A 24,645-nucleotide genomic window follows, 5' to 3' on the forward strand; every position below is an offset into this window, starting at 1 on the left:
GGAGACAAGGGCCTTGTTCTCCTGATAGCTTCAAGTGAACTTGACTTGAGACTGAAGATGAAAGCCCTACAACGAGTCATGGGCGGCTCAGACACGTGGCAAGGCCGGCGGAACGGGACGAGGGAAAAGAGGCTCAAGTCTGGCGGCCGGCGAAGGCTTCTCACCACGTGGCTGGTGAGTAATGATTTGTTGCTATACGCGTTTCTGAAATGAGACGGGCCTTCTGAAGGGGGGGAGGTGAGGATCAGAAAGGCGTGCGTGACGGCCTTGATGAAGCGCGAAGCCACTCTAGGCGCCCGGGTTTATGTAACAAATTCCGCCCTGTACTCAACGCCGTGGCAGAGTAGTGTGTCATCGGGGCGCCGTAGAACAAGTCGAGTCAAGTCGAACCAGAGTCTGTGCCACAGAATGTGCTCGGACTGGCGTCCTTGGCATCTGACCGCGTTGTGCTGTTGTTGTGTGTGTGAGGCTGCCATGCAAGGCGTCGGCGCAGAATGCCGCATGAGGTTACCTCGCGACATCTCGGTCTCCGGGTCAATGCCGCCCGGTTCCTGAAAATTTCAAGGGAATTAAGGTTTTGTCTTCCCCGTTGTGTTTGGGCCAAGGGTCAGCAGTGGTGTTTGCTTGGTGAGATCGCAGAGGCAAGCATATCCCGGCCACAAGGACCCTGAAGAGCCCCGTTCGGCAGTGTGAGGTGACTACCAGAGACAAAAAGATATTAAAAGACAAAAAGACACTATTTGATAATGATACGAAGATCTGACTCGCCGCTCTGGGGAGAATGGGCGAGTGATGAATCGGGATTCGCTTTGGCAGCCAAGGATGCCACGATGGCAAGGGTTCGGCGGTTTCACATCTTCAACACCATACCAAGGCTGACAGCTTTCACTCTCGTGGTATTCCACGTGGCGTTTGCTAATGACGGACCGGATATTGAATGGACATGAACAGAGTTTACGGGAGAAGGGAAGGGAATGTCATCAGGAAAACGAAGTAGCCACGAGGCTGTCTGCAACGGCCCGGGAAGGGGGGCGGCTTTGCTGATCATACATCATCATCTCTCGGACATGTCTCCCAGAAGGGGAATCCAAGACGTAACGAGATCCAGAGGGAGGGAGGGGCCGCGGCACTTGATTCCAATTTCGAGGATCGACAACGCTTGATCTCTGATGCCGCACAAGGGAGGGGCGAAAGAAATATGATATCGGACAGAGAGACGATCAACTAAGGACGGTATCGTCAACACCCGGTGTTTGCCAACGCTGGGCGTTTCGTCTTGGCTTTTCCGGATGCAGACGGCATCTCAGGGCTCAACATGACTCTCTCGCCTGAATGAAGATCGGCCCTGTGTGCGTTTTAACGGTTCTTGATAAGCACTTATCCGTGCGTGCTCGGGTCAAGATAATCCCTAGCTAGCCAAGATAGCACACGCCGTAGCGAAGAACCCGGGATCGATTCTTGCTCATCCCATCCCATCCATATCGCTAGGCCAGGAACCAAGCTCGATCAAGGGCCACTAGCAAGAGATCGCTCTACGTCCACCCATCCATACAAACCCATGGGGGTGAGCGAGCTAGCTGTGGTTAGTGGACGGTCGCGAGGCGTTGCGTCTCGACTCGTTGGTCGTACGAGAGCGCTCAGGCGCTGAGATGGGCGACGGCGTCCCATGATTCGGCCCGCACGGTCGATACTAGGGAGGGAACATGGGCACCGGGCACCGGGGGGAGGGTTCAGCAACAGTCGTAAGCGCAATCGCGTAGACGAGACGTAGACGAGGTTGAGAGAGTAAGGGTATCAAGTGAAGATCTTCTATAGGGGAAGCGAGAAAAAGAACCTGTCACAATGGACGAATGGAACAAAGATGATGTGCAGGAGGGATTAGCCCTTTGAGACAGGTCTGAAATCAGAACAGAGAAAAAGGCACACAAGAGTTTCGTGGGGTTTCATCCGGGGATCCGGGGAAAAGGGTTGGACTGTCAAGTGTGAGATTTCGGTTGTCTGGGGGAGGGAAAAAGCAACGTTCGACCGTCATCGGCCCCCTGAACCCCGACTTTTTGCTTCTTTTTCCCCAAGCCTCTGGGTCGTCTGACTTGTAGTAGATTATTCGAGATGGCTTCCTTCTGGGAAACGATGGAACTGTAACATGACACGAACATCAACGACTAACACACTGAGACATACATACATTGGTCGGGGAGGGCTCCAGAAGTCGCCAAGACAAGCCAACGCAGAAAGAGTCAAAGCGGATTTCAAGCCATCTTTTTCTTCATCAGAGAAAGAGAGAAAAAGAAAGGAAAAAAAAAAGTCCCGCAGAGGTCCATCGACAAGCGCGTCTAGTGCCGATCAGCGCGCACCGACGAATGACTCGCGCCAGACGCCAACACCACTCACAGCCCAGAGAGCGATGCAATCTTAGCAGGGTTTTTCCATCTCCTGCTGCAAGGTCCAGACACTGGCAAAAGGGTCAGGATAAGGCCTGTTTGGAGGAAAAGTGCGGAGGGGGACGAGATGAAGATTTTGGGGCGGGTTTACAACTCCAGAACTCGAAATTCTCCTCGGATATGAATTTCCCTGGTATCTTTTTGATTTGAGTTTCTTCACTCTGGAGAATCTGGGGCGGATGAAGCCATCACCAGTCACAAACCCTGTTTATCCTTCTTTTCCTTCGTCCTGGCATTCGGGAAGGAAAGTTACTTTGAGCCTCTACCACGCCGAACCGTCCTTCTGTGTCAACTGAAACCGTTCTTTTTCTAGATTCTTTCCGACACACACACACTCACTCGCACTCTGTGTCTCTCCTGCAGACGGAGATCTTGAACCACACCCCGGGTCTACTGTACCGGGCCCGGCTGGCCCCCTCCCCCTGTAAGGCCGCCACCAAGCCATTCCTCATGCTAGAGCAAAGCACTCTCTGTAGCGTCCCTCGTGCTCGTCGTATCATGAGGCAGAGTAAGCCCAACTCGCCGGGCTAGGCGGAGCTCAAGCGGAGTCCCGCCCCTTGTCCGGGAGCATGGAACCTGGGCGACAAAGGACCCAAGAAAAAAAAAAAGAGGTGAGACTAATGGTTGAAGCCAAGGATTCCCTTGGGGCTGACGAGGAGGACCAGGGCTCATCAACAACTCCACTGGATTAGTTGCTGCAGATTTGTTGGCTCGAGATCGACGCACACAGGGGATGGCCCTAGTGCACGACTCGGATCACCGCCCGCTACGAGCTGTCAGGCTTCTCCAGAAAGAGCCTGGGGCCAGTACTACTGTAGGAGGAGAGGCAGAAGGTATGAGCCGTCGAGCCTGTGACTCTGAGAGAGAGCGAGTGTATGAGTGAGAGATGTGAAAAACCCCATTGGCGCCGCCCTCTCCATTCCGGATGTGCGAGAGAAGGCGTCCACACACACCCCGGTTTCGTCCTTTCTTTTTGAAGCCTGTGCATCCCACTCATTGTTGTGTCTCTTCTTTTCAATTTGATCGATCGGGAGTTGCAAGTCTTTTGTTTGCTTTTCTTGTTCTTGTCACATCTCAGGTGCATCATCATACATCACACATACACGATAGAGTGAAAGAGAGCGAGGGAGGGTGAAAGGGAAAACGAACCGATAACAACGACGACGAGGACATCGAGTCCTTTCAGCCTTCGCCATGGCTCCCGAGCGAGGCTTTCTCGTACCCGAGAACTTCAAGGACGACCTTCCCAACGAAGATGACATGAACATCGCCTCCATCATCTGGGGCCTGTCCCTGGGTGTCGTCGTCTTCAACTGCGCAAAGGCCTTTCGACAGGCAAAGTCGGCCATCCACAGGAGGAAGCGGTTGACGACCTACGTGGTGCTCGTGTGGCTCGAGATTATCTCGAGTTTCATCCTCGGCGTCATGGTGTGGTTGTATCTGCGCGGCATCATTCCTCCCAGCTTTCAGTTTTACTTCTTTATCAGTACGATCCCTTTCATTGAGACATCGAGATGCAGTGATTAACACGTCTCTAGTCGTCTTCTGGTCAACACAAGTGCAATGCCTCATTCAAATCATCATCAACCGAGTCAGCCTTCTCATGGTCGTCCGCGCCAACGGAACGAGGCTCAAGTGGCTCTGCTTCCTCATCCTCCTGGCCATCAACATCAGCGTCTTTTGCATCTGGGTGCCCGCCCGGCTCCAGATCAACGACACCTTTATCCACATCAACGAGATCTGGGATCGCTGCGAAAAGGTCATCTTTGCCGTCATGGATGCCGCCCTCAACTTTTACTTTATCTGGGTCGTCAAGAAGCGTCTCATTTCCAACGGTCTGCAAAAGTACAACCGTCTGTACCAGATGAACTTGTTCCTCGTTGCTATTTCCATTGCTCTTGATGTAGGTTCGACTCTGACATGTCTCTTACACAAACTAACCCTTTCAGATCCTCCTCATCTGCATGATGTCTCTGCCCAACAGCTTCGTCTATGTGCAGTTCCACCCTCTGGTCTACCTTCTCAAGCTCCACATCGAGATGAACATGGCCGACCTCATCGGCAAGGTTGTCCGCGCCAGCAACAACCAGGACTCCAACGACTACAGCTCACGATCCCGCACCACGGGCAAGAGCGGCTCCAGGCCCACGCACGCCGGCCGCTTCGGCGCCACCCTGACCAGGACGCACATCGAGCTCGGCGAGGAGGACGAGATGGAGCTCAAGGAGCGCCAGAACCTGGAGGGCATCAAGAAGACGGTCGTGACCGAGATTGTGAGGACCGGCCCGGGACACGGTGGACACGAGGACGACGACATCCCCGAGCACCACGAGAGGGCCGTCAGCGAGGCCAGCTCGACAAAGGCTCACCAGGAGCCATACAGCATCGAGCACGCGCGATAAGAGTCTTGTTTTGTTTTGCACCTCAGATACCACACACACTACAACTGCTATAAGATACATACCACAGAAACACAAACACACACACATACATAGATTATTTAGAGGGTTTTTTGCCAGCAAAAGGTATAATGTAATGAAAACACACGGAATACGAGCACAGGCGTCAGCACCAACCAAACTCTCCTCACTCATTCGTGAAAGACTTGAAGCATACGCATTGACAGCCCCGTACTCACAAGCAGGGCACTTCCCTGGATGCACCATTCGCGTCTCGATCTGTCAGCGGTTTGAAGGCCTGCCCTGGTACCCTGTCCCCAGGTCCACATTCGATCTTCACTAGTTTCTTTGTCGTTGACCAAAAGGAAACCCCTGTCTACCCTCAGATGACCCCACAACTCCTGACAAGGATATAGGCGGGGAGAAGGGAACGGGCGAAGGGGATATCCAACATAGGTGAAGTCTGTATCTGGGGTTGCAAGGTCAAATCTCTCTGTCTCTCTGGCTACTGACTCGAGAGAACCAACGCAGCGTCGCCTCGGCCAACCTGTGGCCCCAAGGCAACACAACTGGTGGTCAATGATTATGGACCCTTTCAAAAGAACCCCGGAACTTCTTCTCTAGAGTTTTACCGGTTCCCACTCCCGGGGATTCAACGTCGTTGTTCCCCGGGTGGTTCAAAGTTCCCCGCATCGTCCGTCGTGGGCCTCACATACCAGACCGACCCCAACTCTCTCCTCTCCTCTTAACGCCGATCGCGGCCAAACCACCCATTGCATGAGGGGGAGAGCACCCCCCGGTCGCCATGGAGAAGAGTCGAAAGTACGGGCCCTGGGCAGCGTTTGAAATGCCTTCTTACATGAGCAGTCTGGGGAAGTTCCGCATGCGGACGATGAGGGGACGAAACGTTTCCTAGAAGGGCATCATTGAGAGAGCCGTGGCGCTTGCGATGTGACTCTTCACGAATCATGCAAACGTCACATCGTCAAGAACCTCAGACGTTCCAAGGCATAGAGAGAAGAGACTCTACTGCCGTCAGCATCACTTCTCTACTCGGGTGGCTTTGCTCCGAGTCTCGACAACCGTTCCTCATTCCAAGACTCTCGACTGAGACACACATTGTCGATCACACCAAGAGCCATTGCATTATTCTTCAAGAGGCCCCGGCTGCCATCGACATTCCAGAACGAGGTCGGGTCGGCTTCATTAGCTCCCGCGGCCGCGGCAATGCATGTCAGCGAGAGGCTCTGAGAAATGCCAAGCAAAGAAGACCTGGACGAAGGATGCGAGAGGGAACAAGACTAACGCCTGCAAGGGCGCAGCCTCTCTCGTCCAACTGGACTGGTTCTGCCCAACGTGCATGGCCCTGCGTAATCGCACGACCAAGGAAGGAGTCTGATCGCAGCGCCTCAGGAGGGCTCGAGAGTCAATGTGCAGTACTCGGCCGGGAACCTGAGTCGGTGTGTGCATCAACCCTGCTGCCACGCGAGTTGTCTTGTTGGAGGTTGTCCTTTGACATGCGGCTGCGAATATATCTCTCATCTGCCAACTGCTGTCAAGTGAGACACAGAGCCTAAAGACTTGGCAGTTGTTCTACCGCAAACTCAGTTTTCCCTCGGCCAAAGCCACGATGCCCACTAGTTAGCCTCGCCATCATTGATTTAGCTCCGTGATCATTATCCGTATATCTCGGGAACAGCCGCGGAGAGACTTGCCGTGTTTGAGGCCAGGTACCTTTCCTTTGGTAAGCACCAGGAACTCAGGTGTATAACCTGGGGCACTGATGGTGTCCTCATTTACATGGCACCCGGCGCCTCCGAATGGCTGTGCGCTTGATCCCTGTCCCGGCCGTTACGTGTGTGTGTGTGTGCTCTGACCACGCAAGAGACGGGATGGCGTCTTGTTGCATGTGTGTATTACAGGAGAAGGCTTTAAAACCGCGTGAGCCCGTAGCTGATTCTCCGTCCATCAATCTTGTCGCATCTGTGGACGAGGGTGGCGTCTGAGATCAGACCCTCGAAGAATCAGGTGATGCATTGCATCTCAGGGCGAACCGGAGATCAAACTGCGAGATATACCCTCCTGTTCGCTGAGATGCAGCAGCAGCCCAACGATTGGAGGCACAATTCGTCTGCGGTTGGTACCCCTTGGGAGTGGCTGGGATTTGTTCCTGCAGCCAACAGGTGTTGAGAAATGAGCATGAGATGATCATCAGCGAGTCTTTCCCAGAGCAAAAGATGAAAGGGATTGCTAACGGTGACCGTTTCTTGTCGTCGAAGCTGAGCATCTGTGCTTTTCGTGTCAGGCGAGATTTGTTGGACATGGCTTGTGGTTCGTATGTATGGATGCTTGCTGGGGTTGTCGGTAATTTGCGCGGTAAATAATAGCAAGCGAAGCGTACGGTAATCAATGACTGACAGTGGAGGTCCATCGAGTCGGCTATCGTTCTCGCTAAGAGTTTTGGAGCCTTGTAGAGTCGGTGTTGGGTTGCGTTGGGCGATTCACTTTGCTTTTGCGGGTGATGGGATCTACAGATTTGCTATCTCCTTGAGTGCGTTAAGGCTACAGCCAGTTACTCGACCCACATGACCTTAGTCATGACGTAGGTACGAGAGGGGTACGGCATAGTGCTCCATTAATTATTTCCACCTAAAATACCATGCAAATCTTTTTGAAGATACTCATGAGCTCCCAATCAATCCCTAGTCAGGCACTGAGTGCCTCTGATCCAAGCATTATAATTACAGAAGAGAATAGCCGCCGCGAGCAGCCAGCCGATTTCACTTGCCGACCTGTATTCAACCCGGTCCCTAGCTGCGGCACCAATTTCCTCCCGGTGATGGTGCCCGATCGCGACCTCGAGGTCAAAGAGCTGCCCCAGCAGCCTCTTAACCTCTTCCATCACTTTGTGCCTTATTTCCTAGTCGCAAAATGGGTTAAATATACGAATGAATGGGTTGATCATTTACTTCGCAGTCGCAGCTGGAAGCCACGGGCTCGAATTCGCAGTTGGAAGCCAACCACCGTGCCAGAGGTATATCTATGGCTTGCGCTTCTAATTCATATAGGAATTCATAAGGAAATCACAATCCGAGACCATTGGAAGACTTCCCAGCTGGGGCACCAAGGTTCTGACCATTCAATCCTCAAAGTTATGACTTTTGACCGCTTTCAACTGCTTCATCGGCACCTTCGGCTCTTCAACCCCTTCAGCCTCGCCAAAGAGGCTGCCAAAGCTGGCCTTGCGAAGGTCTTCGCCGCCGTTGACGAGTGGTCTCGGCACCTACAATACGCGTCAACTGAATTCCTTAAGCCGGGCATGAATATCGCTGTGGACGAGTGTATGATCCGCTATACAGGAAGGTCATACCAGACAACACGAGTCCCAAATAAGCCTATCCCCGTGGGCTTCAAGATCTGGGCCACGGCGCAAAAAGGCCTCTTCTTACGGTGGCTTTGGCACGAGCCGAAGAAGAGATACGGTCTAGTTAGCCTCGGAACGCGGCTTCGATCTCAGAGAAGAAGGCGACTTTACACACACCTCAACCCGACACAAAGCGTGGTTATTGCCCTTATTAATAAGCTACCAAAAGCCATATATCACGTCTTCATTGATAACCTCTTCTCGTCGGCTGATCTCTTTAGAAGCCTCCGTCACTACGGCCACGGGGCCACAGGCACAGCCCGCCGCAGCTGTGGTATCTACGCCCCCTTCGCGAAGCTCAAAGATGATGATTCTGCCGGCCGGAGACTTCTTCAGTTCAATGAGCTCAGAAGTGCTCCAACAGTTGATAATAAGGTAGCAAGCCAAGTCAAATTTACCTATAGAAACCCTATTAATTTGACTTGCTCTTCCCTAGGTCAACCAAATCGCGTGGAAGGATAACGCCCTTGTACTCTTCTTATCCACTGTGTTCAGAGGCGACGAGCTTGTCATACGGAAGAGGAAGAGGCCAAATACAGATCAAGCCCGCGCACGGCCAATACAGCGTTTTTTTTGGTGACGAAGCCGTCAAGACCTTTGCGATCCCTTCTATCGCCGCTACCTATAACGACGAGATGAATCATGTGGACCGTGGCGACCAACTGAGGGCATCACGGGGCTATAGTCACTCAATTCGTCGCGGCCCTTGGCAGGCTATAGCTTGGACCTTCCTTCTTGACACAGCCCTCATCAACAGCTATCTTCTTCAGCTTCATGGGCAGCCAAAGTGGAATAAAATACGGTCTCAAAGTGACTGGCGAGGCCGCCTTATAGATGACCTTATTGCGGCTTATTGGACTGGTCATTCCAGGAAGCGATATCGAGCTGGCGACGAAAATACGCCTATGGAGCTGCATGAACGCGTCAAAAGAGGGAAAAATAGCCCTTGCCTTGCTTGTCAAGGCCTCCGCTGCGGTCAAATTAGGTCACGAAGCAAGAGGAAGCCGTTAACCGGCATCAACACCAATACGAGGAAAAAGGGGCCAAAAAAAACAAGGTACGGCTGCCGGCAGTGTGATGTTGCCCTTTGTAACCAGCAGGATTGTTGGGACTTCTATCACCATATAAAATAGGAGGCAATTGAAGTACCTCTAATTTGCGGCATTTTAATTGGATCAGACCCCTGCTCGTGACCTGGTTGTAGCCTTAACGCACTCAAGGAGATACAACTACTGTTATTACATACATACAAACCAATGAGCCCTGTTTTTGTTCCCCACTGAAGCGATCGACCAAAGGCCCTGTTTTCATTCAACCAACTCTGTGTGGCACCGACGAGTGAGGCTGACGATGTAGCTACAGCGAGCGAAGAACTTCTTCGAGGCGTGTGACCCTTGCATCAAGGCGTTCGAGAAACGCGTCGCGATCGACGTCGCCGTCTCCGCTACGTCGCTGCTGCTGCCGAGCCCCGAGTGGATTTACCGCTCTCTTCATGTCTTCGCTGTAGCGTTGAACCAATGTCTTCAAGTCGGCCTACATCCGTTGAAGCGTCTATTCCAGAGCCTCTCTGAACTCTGCATTGCGTCGCTCGTGGTACAGCTTGCAGCATTCTTTGGGAGCATCGTAGGGGCGCTGATGGTCCTCGGGAGCTAGTTCGGGCTGGGCATTGGGTGCCTGGCGATCGAGCTCGTCATCGAGGAACGACGAACGAGAGTCAAAACCCACGGGCGAAGCAGCACGTGTGGCCGAAACTCCAGGTTTCTTGGAGGGTGTGTTGGGGACATTCTCTTCTGCCTTTCTCTTGAGAAAGTTTGAAAAGGAGTCCGACTGTGGAACACATCCCGCTGGCGGTTGGGGGTTCATGTCTGTAAAGGGGTTTGCGCGAGGTGGATGAGCAGCGGCGGGTTGAGCCACATTTTGACGCGAGGGAAATAGAGGCTGGACTGGGCGAAGGCTGATGAACGATGGATCCTGTTGTCGGTTGAGGCCATCTGGGTGACGAGACTGCGTGAATACTTGATATGCCTAGTTAGCCAAAGGGTGCATCACTCTATCTCCTTCTTACTCACCAGGTGCCAAACCACTCTCATGCTTGATCATACGCTCGTTGTTATCGGAAGAAGAAGAAGCGATGTAATCCTGTATCTGCACCTAAAGCCCTGCTAGAGCTGGTCAAGATCAGGTTTCGCGCCTCCTCCGACAGTTGTCGTCCCATGGGCACCCCCAATATCATGGGCAGGCCTCCCGTGACTCGGCCCAGCAAAGCTATCGACGTCGATCCAGGGATACTTTTCCACGAGCCGGGTCTTTAGGTATTGTAGCTTGTGTGTGGGATAGATGCAGCGAATCATGACCCAGATGCCAAAGTTGAAGTCTGCCTTTAGGAGCTTGTGATCGCATGGCCTCCTTCGATTGCTTGGCGTGGTGCGAACCTCGTGAGGTCGTGAAAGGATTGTCATCTTGGTTTCTTGGTCCCATCCTGAAGAGTAATCGTCCCAGGCAGCTTTGATGCGTCCGAGGCTGGCTTGATCCTCGGGGTTCTGGGATAAATTGTACAGGGGCGGGAATGTTGAGGCGGCCATGATGATGGGATTCTAACTCGCTGGATCAACGGTTAGCTCCACAGCGAGAGTGTTTGGCAACCAACCTCAAGGGAAGCGACAAAATGTTTTGATCAAGTTGCGATGAAGGCTTCTGTTCGTGTGCGACGGCCTGTCTTGAGTCTACAATCGAGGTGCAGCCGGGTTTTGTGACAGGCTTCGAGCCAACAAGAAGTGGCGAAGATCGATGACTTCAGCTATCAGATCGAACCTGAGGGGACCAGTAAATGTGAACCTGAGGGAGAAATAGAATGCGAATGGGTAGTTTAGTATAGCAAATCTGAGCCGAAGCCTGTGCATGATAGTCTTCTCGTTGTCAGAAGGTGAGGAGGGAGATGGCAGGTTTTAGTGGCGACAGAGGCCAAAGAGAGAAATACGATGCAAAGATTCAATGGGGAAGGAGGTTTGTTTTGTTTTGTTTTGTTTTACAGGAAACAATTTCTGTGTTTATTTGCGTGGATGAGAGCAATGCCTGACGGCTGGCGAGCACTGATTCACTCTCAAAAGCTCATGGTGACCAATATCCTTTCTAACCACTCAGTACGAATACCTCAATCCGCTTCGAGCCAGCTTCCGTCCATTGCAGAAGTAGTACTGAAGGTTGGCAACACACGAGAGCACGACTGCCACAGCTGTGAGGGCCATGATAACACCAAATCCGATGGGATAGTTGGGCGCGTCCTCTGAGCGGAAGAGCTGCTTTCCCACGATTCCAGCGCAGTTGGCCGACATGATATGGATGGCCAGCGTGACTGATCGCTCACCAGGCGTTCTCGCGTTCAACGAGAGCCAGGCGCCGTTGACGGGGTCTGTTCATGTTAGCTTAAGGTCTTTCTTGTAGCACCAAGTTGTACTTACGCCATGGCCATGAAAAGGCGTTCGAGAGGGTAAATATGGCAAACTTGAGCTTGGAGTTTGTCGAGTCAACCAACACATACATACCAATCTAGAAAACATTAGAGCAAACTCATCGAGAAACAGTCAAGAACTTACGTTGAAAGCTAGGCCAATAACAAAGCCAAGCACAACCATGGGTCCACGGGCTCTCATCTTATCACTAAAATTTTTATTAGCGAGACGTCCATACACTCTTAAAAACGGACTGGTGCTCACCTTGCCCAACCCCAAAACAAGTTGGTAAATAACAGCAGCCAGGATCCAACTGAAGACATGGCGTTGGACTCGAGAGGCTTGTACCCGAAGCTGGCAACCAAACTTGGCGCATATGAACCAAAGGCAGAAGCGGGTGCAAGACCGCAGATCGTAAAGCCGACATGAGGCAGCAGCTTCCAGTCGGTCAACTAAATAATGTGAGCAAACATGTAAACCACGATTGATTGGACTTCAGAAACTTACGACATTCCTCATCTCTTCCCATGTGACGCTCTGCTTGACCTGGGCCTTGGTAGGATCATCACGCAAGACTCTCTCGTAGAGGATCTGAGCCTCCCGCTCGTTGAAGTAGCGGAAACCGAGAAGGGAGACCGGCTTTGCAACTTGGGTAGGGAATGTGGCCAGAAAGGCGATACCAACAAGGATGGTGAAGATTCCCTCGAGCTAGAGTGCCAATGGTCAGTACAGATTCCCAAGACTGAGGGGTTGTCAACTAACAATGAACAGCCATTGCCATCCAGCCAGGCCGCCGACTCCTCGCATGTGCAAACTTCATATGGTTATCAGCTTAATCCACATGCCCAAGTTCTGGATATACTTACATGCCATAGGCAATGAGACCAGTTACGGCGCCAGCGACCAGGTTGCCGATGAAGAACCAAGAGTACCGCTTGCTGGTCTCCTCTCTCTTGTACCATCGAGTCAACGTAAAGAGGGAAGCCGGAATAAAACCCGCCTCGCAAAGTCTACTTCAAGTCAGTAACTGCTTCTATTTTAGAGGGTAGGTGACGTACCCAAGGAGGAGTCTAGTAGCCATGTATGGACCAAGGCCCTTCTGGAAGGCCTGGAACGTTGCGACCAGACCCCTTAATTCAATCAGTATATAGTACCTTCTCGTCTAGCTCGATGCTTACCATGCAACGATCTGGCCGCCGATCCAGATTGTCGGGCCAACCCGGTACAGGATGAGGTTGCTAGGGATCTAGACTTATTAGTGTCGATTCTCGACCACGGACAGAGTGAACATACTTCAAGAAGAATGATGCCCAACGACAGCAACTGTTGGCCAACATTGAACTGGTTTTGAGTAATCCCAACATCCTTGAAGAAGCCATCGGTCAGAGCATTGCCACTGCATTGGTTAGTACCGGTATGAAGGATTATTGAATGCCATGCTTACATGTTTCCTCTGTCGAGCTGCAAGGCAAAAAAACCCAGAATCAAGAGGGGCAAGATGATAAGATCGACCCTGGAATATTGTCAGTATGTCGTGTTTTCATGCCGATGCCGATAATAAGAATACTGACTTGCGAAGGAGTCTCTTTTCCTCCTCCTCTGTCCACTGAATAGCATCAGTGTCCGAGTCAGACTTTCCGACAAGATCACTCTGAAGAGCGTCTGGATGCTTCTCGTCTCCAATGGTCTCCATGATGCAAAATAACTTGATAGAAGCTAACGACCGAATTCGACCAGATTTTTGCAGATCGGTGCGAACCAAGAGACTACGGAAAAGAAACCAGTTTGACTGCAACGCTCTCTATTTAAGACAGACGGAGCATACCCTCACTTCATTCCACTTCTTTGCAGGGAACCCATATATCGGGACGAACGATTTCACCGAGTGGAAACCTGCACCAACATCAACGTGTCTAGAATTGCCCATTACGGACATGTCTGTCGGGGCGACGCGGTGCGACTCCATACTGCTACGACGTTCTGCCCTAGATAGCTTGATGCCGGCGAGTACTACCGTCCGGAGATGCCAGGCCACGGCCCACTGTAGCCCGGACCACTGTGGTTCTTGTGTCTGATGCTATCGAACTATGGAATTGCGACATCGAGCTTTTGAAACTTGACCGCGCGGTGCAATTGGGCTGTATGTACGCGTATTGGGATTTCTGTGCGAGTAATCATCGGTGAATGCGATGCCCCGTGCTCGACAGTGTCTGAGATTTGCCGTATTTCCGTGCCTGTTTTGGTGGGAGATGAATAGACCGCTGAACCTCTAAGCTATCAGTCTATCTAGTCCAGGCTCTATAAACTACCAAGACCTGATACTCATTCAACCAAGACCAAATCTTCCTCACACATCACAAGTTTTCTTGGAACTCGTCGGGTCGTCGCTGAATTTTCCCACTAGAAGACGCAGAGAACCACACCTTAGCGTTGATCAATACGTTGCTCAGCATTGGCGTGATCCATGGGGTTGAGCACATCATCAACTATCCCGGCCCGTAATCTGGAGACCGGGCCTCCGAATCTAGGCAGAAAACGGCTGCGAGATCCGAGACGAGTTCCGCCAGATGGAGTAAATATAGCTCAATTCGCAGAAGCAGATTTTACGTACCTGAGGACATTGGACAACAAATGTCGAGATGAAGCTCAAGTCGGTTCAAGCTGCGCTCGCGTTATGGGCCGTTGCCAAGGCCCAAGATAGCCAAGCGCCGTTGTTCGGCTCCGGGCCGGAGGAGAAGCCTACTCGGCCGAATATCGTCTTTGTCTTCACTGATGATCAGGACCTTCATATGGACTCGTTGAAGTTTACTCCTTTGATTCAGAAGCATCTTATCGATCAGGGAACTGCATACAAGCGTCACTTTTGTACCACTGCGGTGTGCTGCCCATCTCGCGCCAGCCTGTGGACGGGGAAGCTTGCTCACAACACCAACGTGACTGACTTGAATCCTCCATATGGTGAGTCTGGCCCATATCTCTGAGATCTCAACCTTCTAAATTTTGAAAGGCGGGTTTCCGATTTTTGTAAAGAATGGTCACAACGAGAATTACCTCCCCGTGTGGCTTCAAAATGCCGGGTACAACACATTCTATACCGGCAAGATGTTTAACGCCCATACTGTCTGGAACTATGATAGTCCTCATCTCAAGGGATGGAATAGCTCAGTTAGTGAACAATATTCATCTCTCTCAAGCCTTGAGCTAACGCCATCAGGACTTCCTCCTGGACCCCAACACATATGATTACTGGAACGCCACCTTCCAGAGAGACCACGAAAAGCCCAAGAACCATCTCGGCGAATACTCCACCGACCTGGTAGCCAGTAAAGCCTATGGCTTCCTCGACGACGCCGTCGCAGCCGGTGAACCATTCTTCCTCGGCATTGCGCCCATAGCACCACATAGCAACGTCAACAGCACGATCCTCAACCCCGTCAAAGGACCAGACGACGACGTGCCAGTCTCCGACGACCTCTTCCGCGTAAATTATCCCAAAGCCGCAGAGACATGAGCATCTCTTCCCGGACGCCAAGGTCCCGAGGACGGAAAACTTCAATCCTGATAAGCCTTCGGGGGGAGACTGGATCAGACGTCAGCCTAAACTCACGGATGAGATGGTCGATTTTAATGATCGTCATTATAAGGTTCGTCTTCAGGCTCTCCAAGCAGTGGATGAACTCGTTGAAGGTCTAGTTGAGAGGCTTGAGAAGCACGGTATTCTAGACAACACTTACATCTTTTACACGACCGATAACGGCTATCACATCAGTCAGCACCGCCTCCAGCCCGGCAAAGAGTGTAGCTACGAGGAGGATATCAACATCCCGCTCATCGTCCGTGGCCCCGGTGTACCAAAGGGAGGCATCTCTGAGGCAGTCACAGCACATGTTGACCTTGTACCTACAATCTTGTCACTTGTCGGTGCGCCTCTCAGAGCTGACTTTGATGGGTCCCCAATTCCCCTCTCTGCTTCAGAGCTAGCAGATGCTTCCCGAACTCGCGAGCACGTCAACGTCGAGTATTAGGGATAAGTCATTAGCGAGGGCAAATGGAGCTTCAACGGTGGCAAAGACAAGAGAATCTTTAACAACACCTACAAGGCTCTGCGGGTTGTTGGTCGGGACTATAACCTCTACTACTCTGTCTGGTGTACGAACGAGAAGGAGTTGTATGACATGACTGTAAGTGATCGAGAGTACACCACTCGAACAGGTGACTAACCTATACAGACGGACCCGGGTCAGCTCAGAAACCTCCTTCACGCAGATGAAGCAGATCTAGCTTCTCAAACAAAAATCCTAGGATACCCTCTCAAGGATGTAGTCCCAAGATTGGATTCCCTTCTCTTCGTACTCAAGCCCTGCAAGGGACCGACCTGCCCCCAGCCATGGGCAGCCCTCCATCCTCAGGTCAACGTGGAAAGTCTGCGAGATGCACTATCACCTCGCTTCGATGAGTTTTACGCACAGCAAACTCGAGTCGAGTATTCTCGCTGCGAGTCAGGTCACATCATTGATGCCGAGGGGCCTCAGTTTGAGAAGGACGGAAACGTGTATTGGCACGGTTCGAGATGGAGTGATTGGACTTGATCATGAGAAAACGCACTTGATTATAAGAAAACGTGTTTCAATGATACATTGGGTCAAATTTAGAGCTCTCGTCGTGCTAGTTACTCGATCACTTCTCTTATCAAATGCCTGTGTGCCTCAGGGTAGCCAAGTCCAACATCTCAACACTCAGGGACATCGTGACATTCTGCGAAAGCTTAGACCTACAACTGTGACAACCAGCTTCTACCCTGTCAGCTCCCGTCTCATCGACATTAGTAAAACCCGCTTGATCTCGATACACCTCGCTTAGAGACCAAGTTGTGTCATTATGAAAGAAGTTGGGTCCACAAGCCCACCGACTATGAGTCAAAGAACCTTAAAAGGAATCAGGCACACAATTCAAGGGTGTGGGTGATGTAGGAAGCCCACTTTCCCTCTATAGAAACAGATTGTCTCATCGTGCATAGTCACTCAGCTGGTTGTCAGGGGGAAAGCCCGGATAGGGGGACTTGCTTGGTGAAAACACACAACACCATCGTGAACCCATCAAACCGATTTGGGTGTGAAGATTTTTCCTTCACTTTACCCACATGGATGAAAAACCTATACCAGGCCTCTTGGCACTGTGCGAGAGGTGGCAGTTTCCAGGCCTATCTATCACAGCCCGTTCAGGCAGCCCTATCTGTCATGAGCCCACACACTCTTATCTCAAGCAGCCTTATCATTCCCCAGAAGGGAACTTATCTTCAACCCCGGAATCCCCGGACAGCCTCTCGGCAGAGGATGAAAGATATCAGCTAGCGTTCTGAGAATCTGGGCAGCTCTGTAATTGGATAATGCATGTGCTATCTCTAGATGTCGCTAGAGAGTAGCACCCACCCAACTCGTAGATCTCATGCATGTAGTTTATGGTCGCCCTGCTGAGCCTGAGAGATCAACGACACTGCCAACCGCGGTCACCTGACCGGTGTTTGAGAAGCTGACACCACGGAATCGACGACACTCGTCTCTCATAGGGGCGCTACCTGGTCTGTCCTCACAAGGCATCATCTAGCTGTTCGCCGAAGTAATCGCTGTCGCTCACTCGAGATTCGGTCACGCGCGCCGAAATAACCCAGACACCAGGAGCGGGAACAGGCTTCAGGATCTTGGTAGCCTACCCCTGCAACCCCTACCCATATCTCATGAGAACGTGGCTGCTGTCGTAGGTAGCTTATTTCGACCCTGACGAGTTTCGTGATGAAGCTCAAAATGGGTGCTCAAACTCAGGAACCAACTGCCAAGGCCGGCCAAACTATGATGCAATTCTATTGCAATGGCAAGACAAACATGTCGCCGAGACCATGGGTATCGTTTATTGACACCGAGAGAAGAGCCAGCTTGACGGACAGGAGATGACAGGCTGACTTGTGCTTCCACATCACGCACTCCGCCGTTTGAAGCACTGGCGTGTTGCAGCAGAAATCGGGAGCTGCACCATATGACAGGTCTGCCGAAATGGTCCGTTTGCTTGATGATCCCAAGAAACGGCCCATGTTGGCACGGACGTCGCCGGCCAGGGTTACAGCCGTTCAGATGGACGCATTGAGCAGGGAGACCAGGGCCTACCAAGGCCAGGCCGAGAATTAGGCACATGATGCACAGGCATTGGAAGGGTCACAGTCGGCAGAGGAAGACAGGGCATGCAAGGGTATGGATCCGTAACCAAGGGCAAGCAAGGTCAGCGCAAGCACTGTGCCAGGTGAGCCACGTCCGAAGAGCTTCGTGTCCGTCCCAGGTCTTGGCTCCGTTAAGCAGGACAAGTGAGAGCCGGAGCTCACAAGGGCTGTCGCGATCGATTTTTAGGAGGAGCTCCGTGGCCGCTACGGCGCCTTGTGCCGATGCGGCGCCAAGCGGTTCATGGCTATTCTGCACCCCTTGGTAAGCTCGAGACTCTGGGCGAACTCGCATGGAGCTCCGCCGCATACAAAGATGTTTGGGCCATGAAGATCGATCTTGGCGGGTAGTAGTTTATGTAAAATAGAGCCTCATCGACTGATGCCTATCGATCGCCGCCGTTGCAGACTCGGGCGCAACCGTGCTGAAGCCAAGTTTTTTCTTCCTTGGGCTTAATCTCATCTGCAGATTTGCCGTGGACCCTCTTGGAGCCCAAACAATGCAGTTGATGCCAGATTCGATCATGAACGGGCAGCAATTACTGTTCCGTTACTCAGACCGCTACCGAAGCTTGTCTCAGAAGCCCTTGCTCTCAGCCAAACAAACAGGGCAAGGGACGCCGAAATTGACTCCATTCCCATTCACCGTGTCTTCACCGGCATTAACCGCTTGGTGTCGGGACAGGTTGGAGATGAAACATCCGTGGGATTGTCGTGAGGTGGAACGGAGCTGAGGGAGAAATCTCAAAGAACCCACCAAAAGTCTCATGCCGTCTTGTGATTGATAAAGAGGATCCCATGGTATAATAATAGCGTAAATGGCCCGCGCACCAAGTTCAAATGCGGCTCAAAACCGGCGCTTGGCCCACGCTTTTCTGAGCTAGAGAAGGAGAAAAATGAAAAGACGTGTGGTTAGCAAGGTGCCCGTGCACACAATATTGGTGGCCCCCAGCTAAAATCGATGTGCCAAGCCTGGTCGAGAGAATTCGATCTAGGGCGGGTTTCCATGATGTGATGGCCTAACAACAATGGTGTAAGTGATGGCGAATTTGTCGTTCATTTGGCCTAAATCCATTGATGCTCAGGTAATGGTTTAGAACCAGCCATTGAAGAACGAGGGCCAAGGCCAAAGTCTAGAGCTGACGCCTGGAGGCACGTTGCGCTGGTTTGGTCCATGATTGCACCATCGTAAAGAGGCGGTTCCCGAGATGGCGACGAACCAGGGTAGGGTGACAGGGCTGAGTCGCGAACACCCAAGGGGTTCTCACGATGAGATGTGGCTCAGGGCCGTGTGAGGCAGACTCGGCCAATCTGGTCTTCCAGGAGACAGGGTGTGAAAGGGCGTGGAAAGTTGATGAAGGGTGGTGGCCGACCAAGGTTGCGAGGCTTCTTAGGTAACGGGAAAGGCACTGTGTGGCTGGCGATGGATCGTCAGGAACGAGCAATGCGTTACGTTACACACCCTTGCAAAACAGCCAGGTCCCTTGAAAGGTAAAGGGTTTTTGTCGAGAACTGCAGCATGTAAGATGCGGCTCGTCTTGATTCGGGTTATGCCGAGGGAGGCTTCGGGCATGGCTTGCGCCGCATATGTAGTTGCCGATCTTTGTCTCTGTCAACAAGAACTTGGCATCCTCAGAGTTGATGTTGAGTGGTTGAGAGCCGGAGGCCTTGCGCAAGCAAACGTGCGCGTGCGTGTGGGACTCAGGTGCTGGTGGCAAAGAACAAGAAAAAGAAGCTGAGATGGTGGTTAAGATCCACTTTAGACCGCATCAGAACCTCCAGACCTGACTCCGCGATGGGGTCAGTAGACGTTCGATACCAAAGGCGGAGATGCTTCTGGTGCTTCTTCAGGGTGGGAGTACCCGCGACTAAGGCATGGAGCAGGGAATATTCTGGTGTGGCCCAACTGTCGAGATCCGTGGGGATGAGGGTAAAGCTTCAAGCGAACAGATACCCTAAACACGTCACCCAGGTCTACGTATCTGAGACGGGATGAGAGTGAGATCTGCTTCATCGAGAAGGTTTGAGCGCCCGATCTTATGGTCTGAGTGGCTTTGGAACACTGACGCTGTGGCAACAAGGTCCCGGTCGTGTTAATGTTCAAATTGGCGATGTTAATGTGATGTGATTCACCAGGGTGGATAGTTGACTCGCATACACGACTCGAATGCTGGAAGTATAGAACGTGAAGCCCATGTGGCATCACACTACAACTGTAAGTTGACACTGGCGACAATGTCGAGCCACGTGTTGTGAGACCAGAATGACACACCGCGATGCCTAGTGTAGTTGGACGTCTGTGACTCGTTGGTTGTTGGACCTCCACGACAATAGGAGAGCGATCTCCGTAGTACATAGATTATCTCACCATGGAAGGCCTCGCTGGCCGCAAACCTTGCTGATGCAACAAATCTGCTTCACGATGCCGTGATCGAATCGTTACGTGGAAGGGTGTGCGTGTATTCCAGAAGGTCCACGTGGGTGACGGGCCAATCAAGTCGTCATGCCGCAAGATTCAAGGAACGCTCGTCTTGGGTGTCGACTCGGCTCCAGTAATAGACCCCTTGACTATTACAAGATCGAAGCTCCAAATCGAAGGCACCGTGAGAGCACGACCGCAATTGTGTTAGTGCCTTGGAAAACTGTGGAGGCGGTTATTCAGGTTCAGAGTTTTTCCCAGGATCTTTGGATGGCATGGCACCGTTCGATGACCGATGATGGTATGGTCGAAGTAGCCAGAACGATGACGGACCAACAAGGAAAGCGAGGTCAGGGACGTGCTCGCCTAGAAGGTGAGAGGAAACGGGACGGGCTTGCACGGTGCAGATCGGTACGTACCCACCGCGGTGTGGCCTTCCATTTGACTTCCAACCGCGATTGGCTCGTGCGCTTTCACCTTAACGTACGGTAACTCGGCTCCGTCCCTTCCCACATTCCACCGTCACGCTCAAGAAAAATTTTCATCCCATGGTGACCAAGGAAAGAGCCCCACAACGTACCCCCACTGTGCTCAGTCGCAGGAGGAAAGGCGCTGGATTCGAGTGGATTGCACCATTCAGCACTGGCCCTGTCAAAGAGACCAGCTGACGGCCAAGGAACCAGGCCAGCGTCAAAGACGTAAGAAGGTCACCGTTTTGCCTGATGAGCTCAGAGCGGAACCGGCATGAATGATGTGGATACGCCTTCCATCGAAGAAGTTTTTCGCTCTCTTAGTCTGGCCTTGTTTGGCGGGCCCGGCACCGGAGGTGCAAAATCTGAGACCGGCCACCTGACGTGTGTGACGGCTGGGCGCTGGGCTGTAAACAAGTCGTCACAGGTGAGTCGAGGACGCTGGGGGATCTGGAAGTTCTCACGAGAACAGGATAAAGTGATAGATCAAAGCAGGATACAGTATGAGCGTGATGATCGGCAATTCGATGACTCCCATTGAAAACGGACGTGGTTATGTAAAGAAGCCGGGGTAAGGGCGTTGCTCACATGATGGACATGCCAAGTTTGAGGCGCCTGCTTCAGACGACTTGCAAGGGAGCAGAGTCGGCATCTTACTGGACCTGGCCGTTTTGTTGTCGGCTTTGCAGCATCTGCTGTGGTTGATACGGCTGTTCATGCCCGTGCAGTTGCTCTTGGCTGCTTGAATGTGCCATTTGACTCCCTTTGCCCAGCTTCGAACAAGCTGATCAAGCAGCCATTCGCATTATTACCGGATAGCCACCTCACATCCATGCCAGCGCACCCGGCAGAACATCTGCAAGCCAGCATGTGAAGAGGGTTGGATAGTGTCTCAACAATATGTACTACGTATCAAGTCGGAATCGACGAGAAAGAGGCAATCCCCAGACCCCAACCAGTTTGCTCCGCATCATCAACCCGGACGCGCAATCTATTACTGGTCAAGTCGGATCTGGAGTAGATGATGTCGTCTCGTATGTTTGGACCATGTGTCGTATGCGGCGACTCACAGTGCAACCGCGACGGGAGACGTAGTTTAGCCGCCAGAACCGTTCTGTGCTGTTCCATGGTGACAACCGGCCATGTCCGGCTGATGCCTTTCAGGGACCAGAAACGAGAATTTCCCAGTGGGGCAAGCCGGCGTCTCCATCGGCCGAGAGTCGGGCTTGGTACCTCCGGACAGAAGCAAAAAGCTTCTGCTGACCTGTCCAGCTCCGGGCACAGAACCTCGCCAGCGGCACCTGAGGTCGGCTGGTGTGGACGAGGTTCCAGTTGTCTCTTCTCGCACAAAGCCACAGGGGTCCTCCTTCGATGAGACAGCGCCTGACTCTGCCCCTTGACAGGGCTCCGGAGGGCGTACACCGCCTGTAGCGTCAGCGACTGTGGGCACTGAGGTGCTCTGGAGTACGCCTAACCAACCGTGCCAGAAGAGGGATGCACCGCAGCAGCATTGGATCATGTTGAGTTTGGTGATGCCAGAATCACGGGCGGTCCCTCCAAGGTCCGAATGTCCGATCACTTGCCGTGTTTTAGGCGCTGCGAGCCGTGATATGCGCTACTCCTTCCCGCTACGGGAACGCTTTAGCGCACTCCTGCCCTGTAGCCTAAAAAATTACAGCGCTATGAGGACGGAACGCCTTCTGTGCCTTCCCTGCATCTGCCGCCACCAGTGCCCGTGTGGCGTTGGATGTCGTCTCCGCGGACTCTGGACTCTCGACACTCCGAACAACGGATTTCCGAATTTCCTTGCAATTGAGCACGTTTAAGCATTCCGCAGTATGATCACTTACAACCTTTCTCGGCATGGCGTTGCTTCAATTGCTCGTCTAGGAGAAACAGCCAGACAAGACGGGGCGTATGGAGCTGGTTGGCTGTGGTTCTGTCGCATCTAGAGCGTCATGTGCTGTCCAGTCGCATCGCGTCACCTCACCTCATCTGATGGTGTTGGCTTCGATTGTTCCCACAGCAGTTCCCGAACGGTCGAGGCACGGGAGTCGAGAAGAGCTCAAACGGCACAGATTGATCAAAGGGTCTCTCTCCCCTGCGCCTACCGGGCCGGTCTTCGGTCGCGCTGTGCCGATGCTTTGCACTGCTGATGGGCGCTCTCTCACAGCGTACTGGATTGAGGCTAGTGTGCTCCTGACGAGGAGCCAGTCTCGGGAACATGGCCCGTCTGTGCTGGGTGAATGGATGGATTGGTGTGAATCGACGGGAGCCATGCCGAGACAGCACCAGCAAACTCAGCCTAGCGAAGGGGAATCATGGGATCAGATCAGCAAAGCGGAATTGCCATGCCGCAATAGGGCTAAATTTCTCTTTCTGAGAGTGAGCATGTTTGAGCAACACTGTACTCCGTACATCACCAGGCTAAGCCTGGGCAACCTGCTCATCAGATCTAACTCATCTGCATCAGGAGTCACAGTATTCTTCTGGTGTCAGTATCAACGGACGAACCTTGCTAAACATGGAGAGCTCCCCTTGCGAATTGACAACCGGCCACAACCGGGCAGCGTCGGTTCGTTTCGTCTCCCTCACGGTCTCGACGTCTCCATGGCCGTTGTCCTGTGCAATGTCCTATCCACCCACGGGAATTAAACCTGGTCCCACGATCCACGATCGTTCTGCGCAAGATCCAACATCCCTCCTATTAGACCCACCAAGCAGCTCGCCATCGTACTGCTCCTCGTACTGTCCGTTACACTGTGCCGTGCTCCGTCCAGGGCATCAGGTCAGAACGTCGGGCAGGCTAAGACGCAGGCCCACAGTCGCGCTCTCAGCCAACCGCACCGTCTGGTGCTCCTCCACAGACCATGGCGAGGTCCAAGCCAGCCAGACTGTGCCCGTGTTCAGTTGCGAGGGCCCGGTCATCAAGCCCACCCTGATGGTCTCACACCCACCGGCGGTGGCCAGGCCACGCCCTAGTGCCCAGAACCGCAACGACACAACCACAACCCACACGCCCAGGGGAATCCTAGAGCATCCCAGGGTGCATGGAGGTGGGAGAGTCAGGCGGGAGCCGCCTGTCAGTGCATGCCCACCAGGCGCCACAATACAAGCTCGCCATTACAGGGCAACCTTTGCTATGACACATCGTTTCCCCCAGCCCGGCGTAGGAGCTCTTTGCGAGTCGTAGTCCTGAGATCAGATATTTAGTCTTGGTGATGCCCTCTGCCTCTCTGTTTAGGAAGAGTCTCTCTCCATTCTTCCCCATACTCATCTCGACTTGAACATCGAGTTCCCCAGACTTGAACAAGGTTCACAGCACACACAATCAACAACTACTCACACCAACCACCAACCCTCCGCCCTCCCACTTACAAGCCATCGTCGTCACTTACACGCGATCGAAGCTTTCGAAGAAACCCAAGACCGAACGATTCAAGACAGTCAACCACAATTGACCTTGTAGACGGACATCAACTCGAGACCACATCTCCAGTTCTGATTTCAGTCACTCGTTCTTTCTGCAGACCATCCATATAATCGAGGCACCTGACCTTGAAAAGAGCGAAAACCAAGAATCGCCCCGCCATCGGCTCTCAGAACCTGCAGCTTATACCCGGCTTCCAAACCCTGCCGACCACACACCCTTTGCACACGAACAAGGCTCCCTGAACTAAAAAGGACCCTTGAAGGCATCGTCATTGCATTACTAGGGACTGCAACAAGTCACAAGGCCACCCTCAAAACAGCACAATTGCCCCTGGCCATCTCCCGCCCGGTTGACGCCATCAAATCGAAGCACCCGCCATCGGCGCCGGCGTCGACAAGACGGAAT

At 52.6% G+C, this 24,645-nt stretch overlaps 4 protein-coding genes across 4 annotated transcripts; 2 read left to right on the forward strand and 2 right to left on the reverse strand.

The window, feature by feature from the left end:
- Window positions 1–3,635: 3,635 nt before the first annotated feature.
- Window positions 3,636–4,843, forward strand: LRP88_00930 (uncharacterized protein; the record flags this gene model as incomplete). The annotated part of the gene is made up of 3 exons (XM_083237632.1): window positions 3,636–3,927; window positions 3,980–4,320; window positions 4,391–4,843. The coding sequence occupies 3 exons, from the start codon at window positions 3,636–3,638 to the stop codon at window positions 4,841–4,843; spliced, it is 1,086 nt and encodes a 361-aa protein (XP_083106137.1).
- A 4,972-nt stretch (window positions 4,844–9,815) lies between these two features.
- Window positions 9,816–10,846, reverse strand: LRP88_00931 (uncharacterized protein; the record flags this gene model as incomplete). The annotated part of the gene is made up of 3 exons (XM_083237633.1): window positions 9,816–10,279; window positions 10,334–10,415; window positions 10,697–10,846. 3 exons carry the CDS (start codon window positions 10,844–10,846, stop codon window positions 9,816–9,818), a joined length of 696 nt encoding a protein of 231 aa, XP_083106138.1.
- A 555-nt stretch (window positions 10,847–11,401) lies between these two features.
- LRP88_00932 (uncharacterized protein) lies at window positions 11,402–13,406 on the reverse strand (the record flags this gene model as incomplete). Its single annotated transcript, XM_083237634.1, has 12 exons — window positions 11,402–11,673; window positions 11,723–11,810; window positions 11,858–11,921; window positions 11,978–12,165; window positions 12,221–12,421; window positions 12,476–12,527; window positions 12,580–12,723; window positions 12,772–12,843; window positions 12,892–12,959; window positions 13,007–13,109; window positions 13,158–13,226; window positions 13,285–13,406. 12 exons carry the CDS (start codon window positions 13,404–13,406, stop codon window positions 11,402–11,404), a joined length of 1,443 nt encoding a protein of 480 aa, XP_083106139.1.
- A 946-nt stretch (window positions 13,407–14,352) lies between these two features.
- LRP88_00933 (sulfatase family protein) lies at window positions 14,353–15,738 on the forward strand (the record flags this gene model as incomplete). Its single annotated transcript, XM_083237635.1, has 4 exons — window positions 14,353–14,671; window positions 14,721–14,878; window positions 14,928–15,194; window positions 15,247–15,738. The coding sequence occupies 4 exons, from the start codon at window positions 14,353–14,355 to the stop codon at window positions 15,736–15,738; spliced, it is 1,236 nt and encodes a 411-aa protein (XP_083106140.1).
- Between the last annotated feature and the right edge of the window lie 8,907 nt (window positions 15,739–24,645).

This window comes from Fusarium phalaenopsidis, assembly GCF_050370095.1.
Source record: "Fusarium phalaenopsidis strain FUZ10S chromosome Unknown contig_32278, whole genome shotgun sequence".
Taxonomy (NCBI): Eukaryota; Fungi; Ascomycota; class Sordariomycetes; order Hypocreales; family Nectriaceae; genus Fusarium; species Fusarium phalaenopsidis.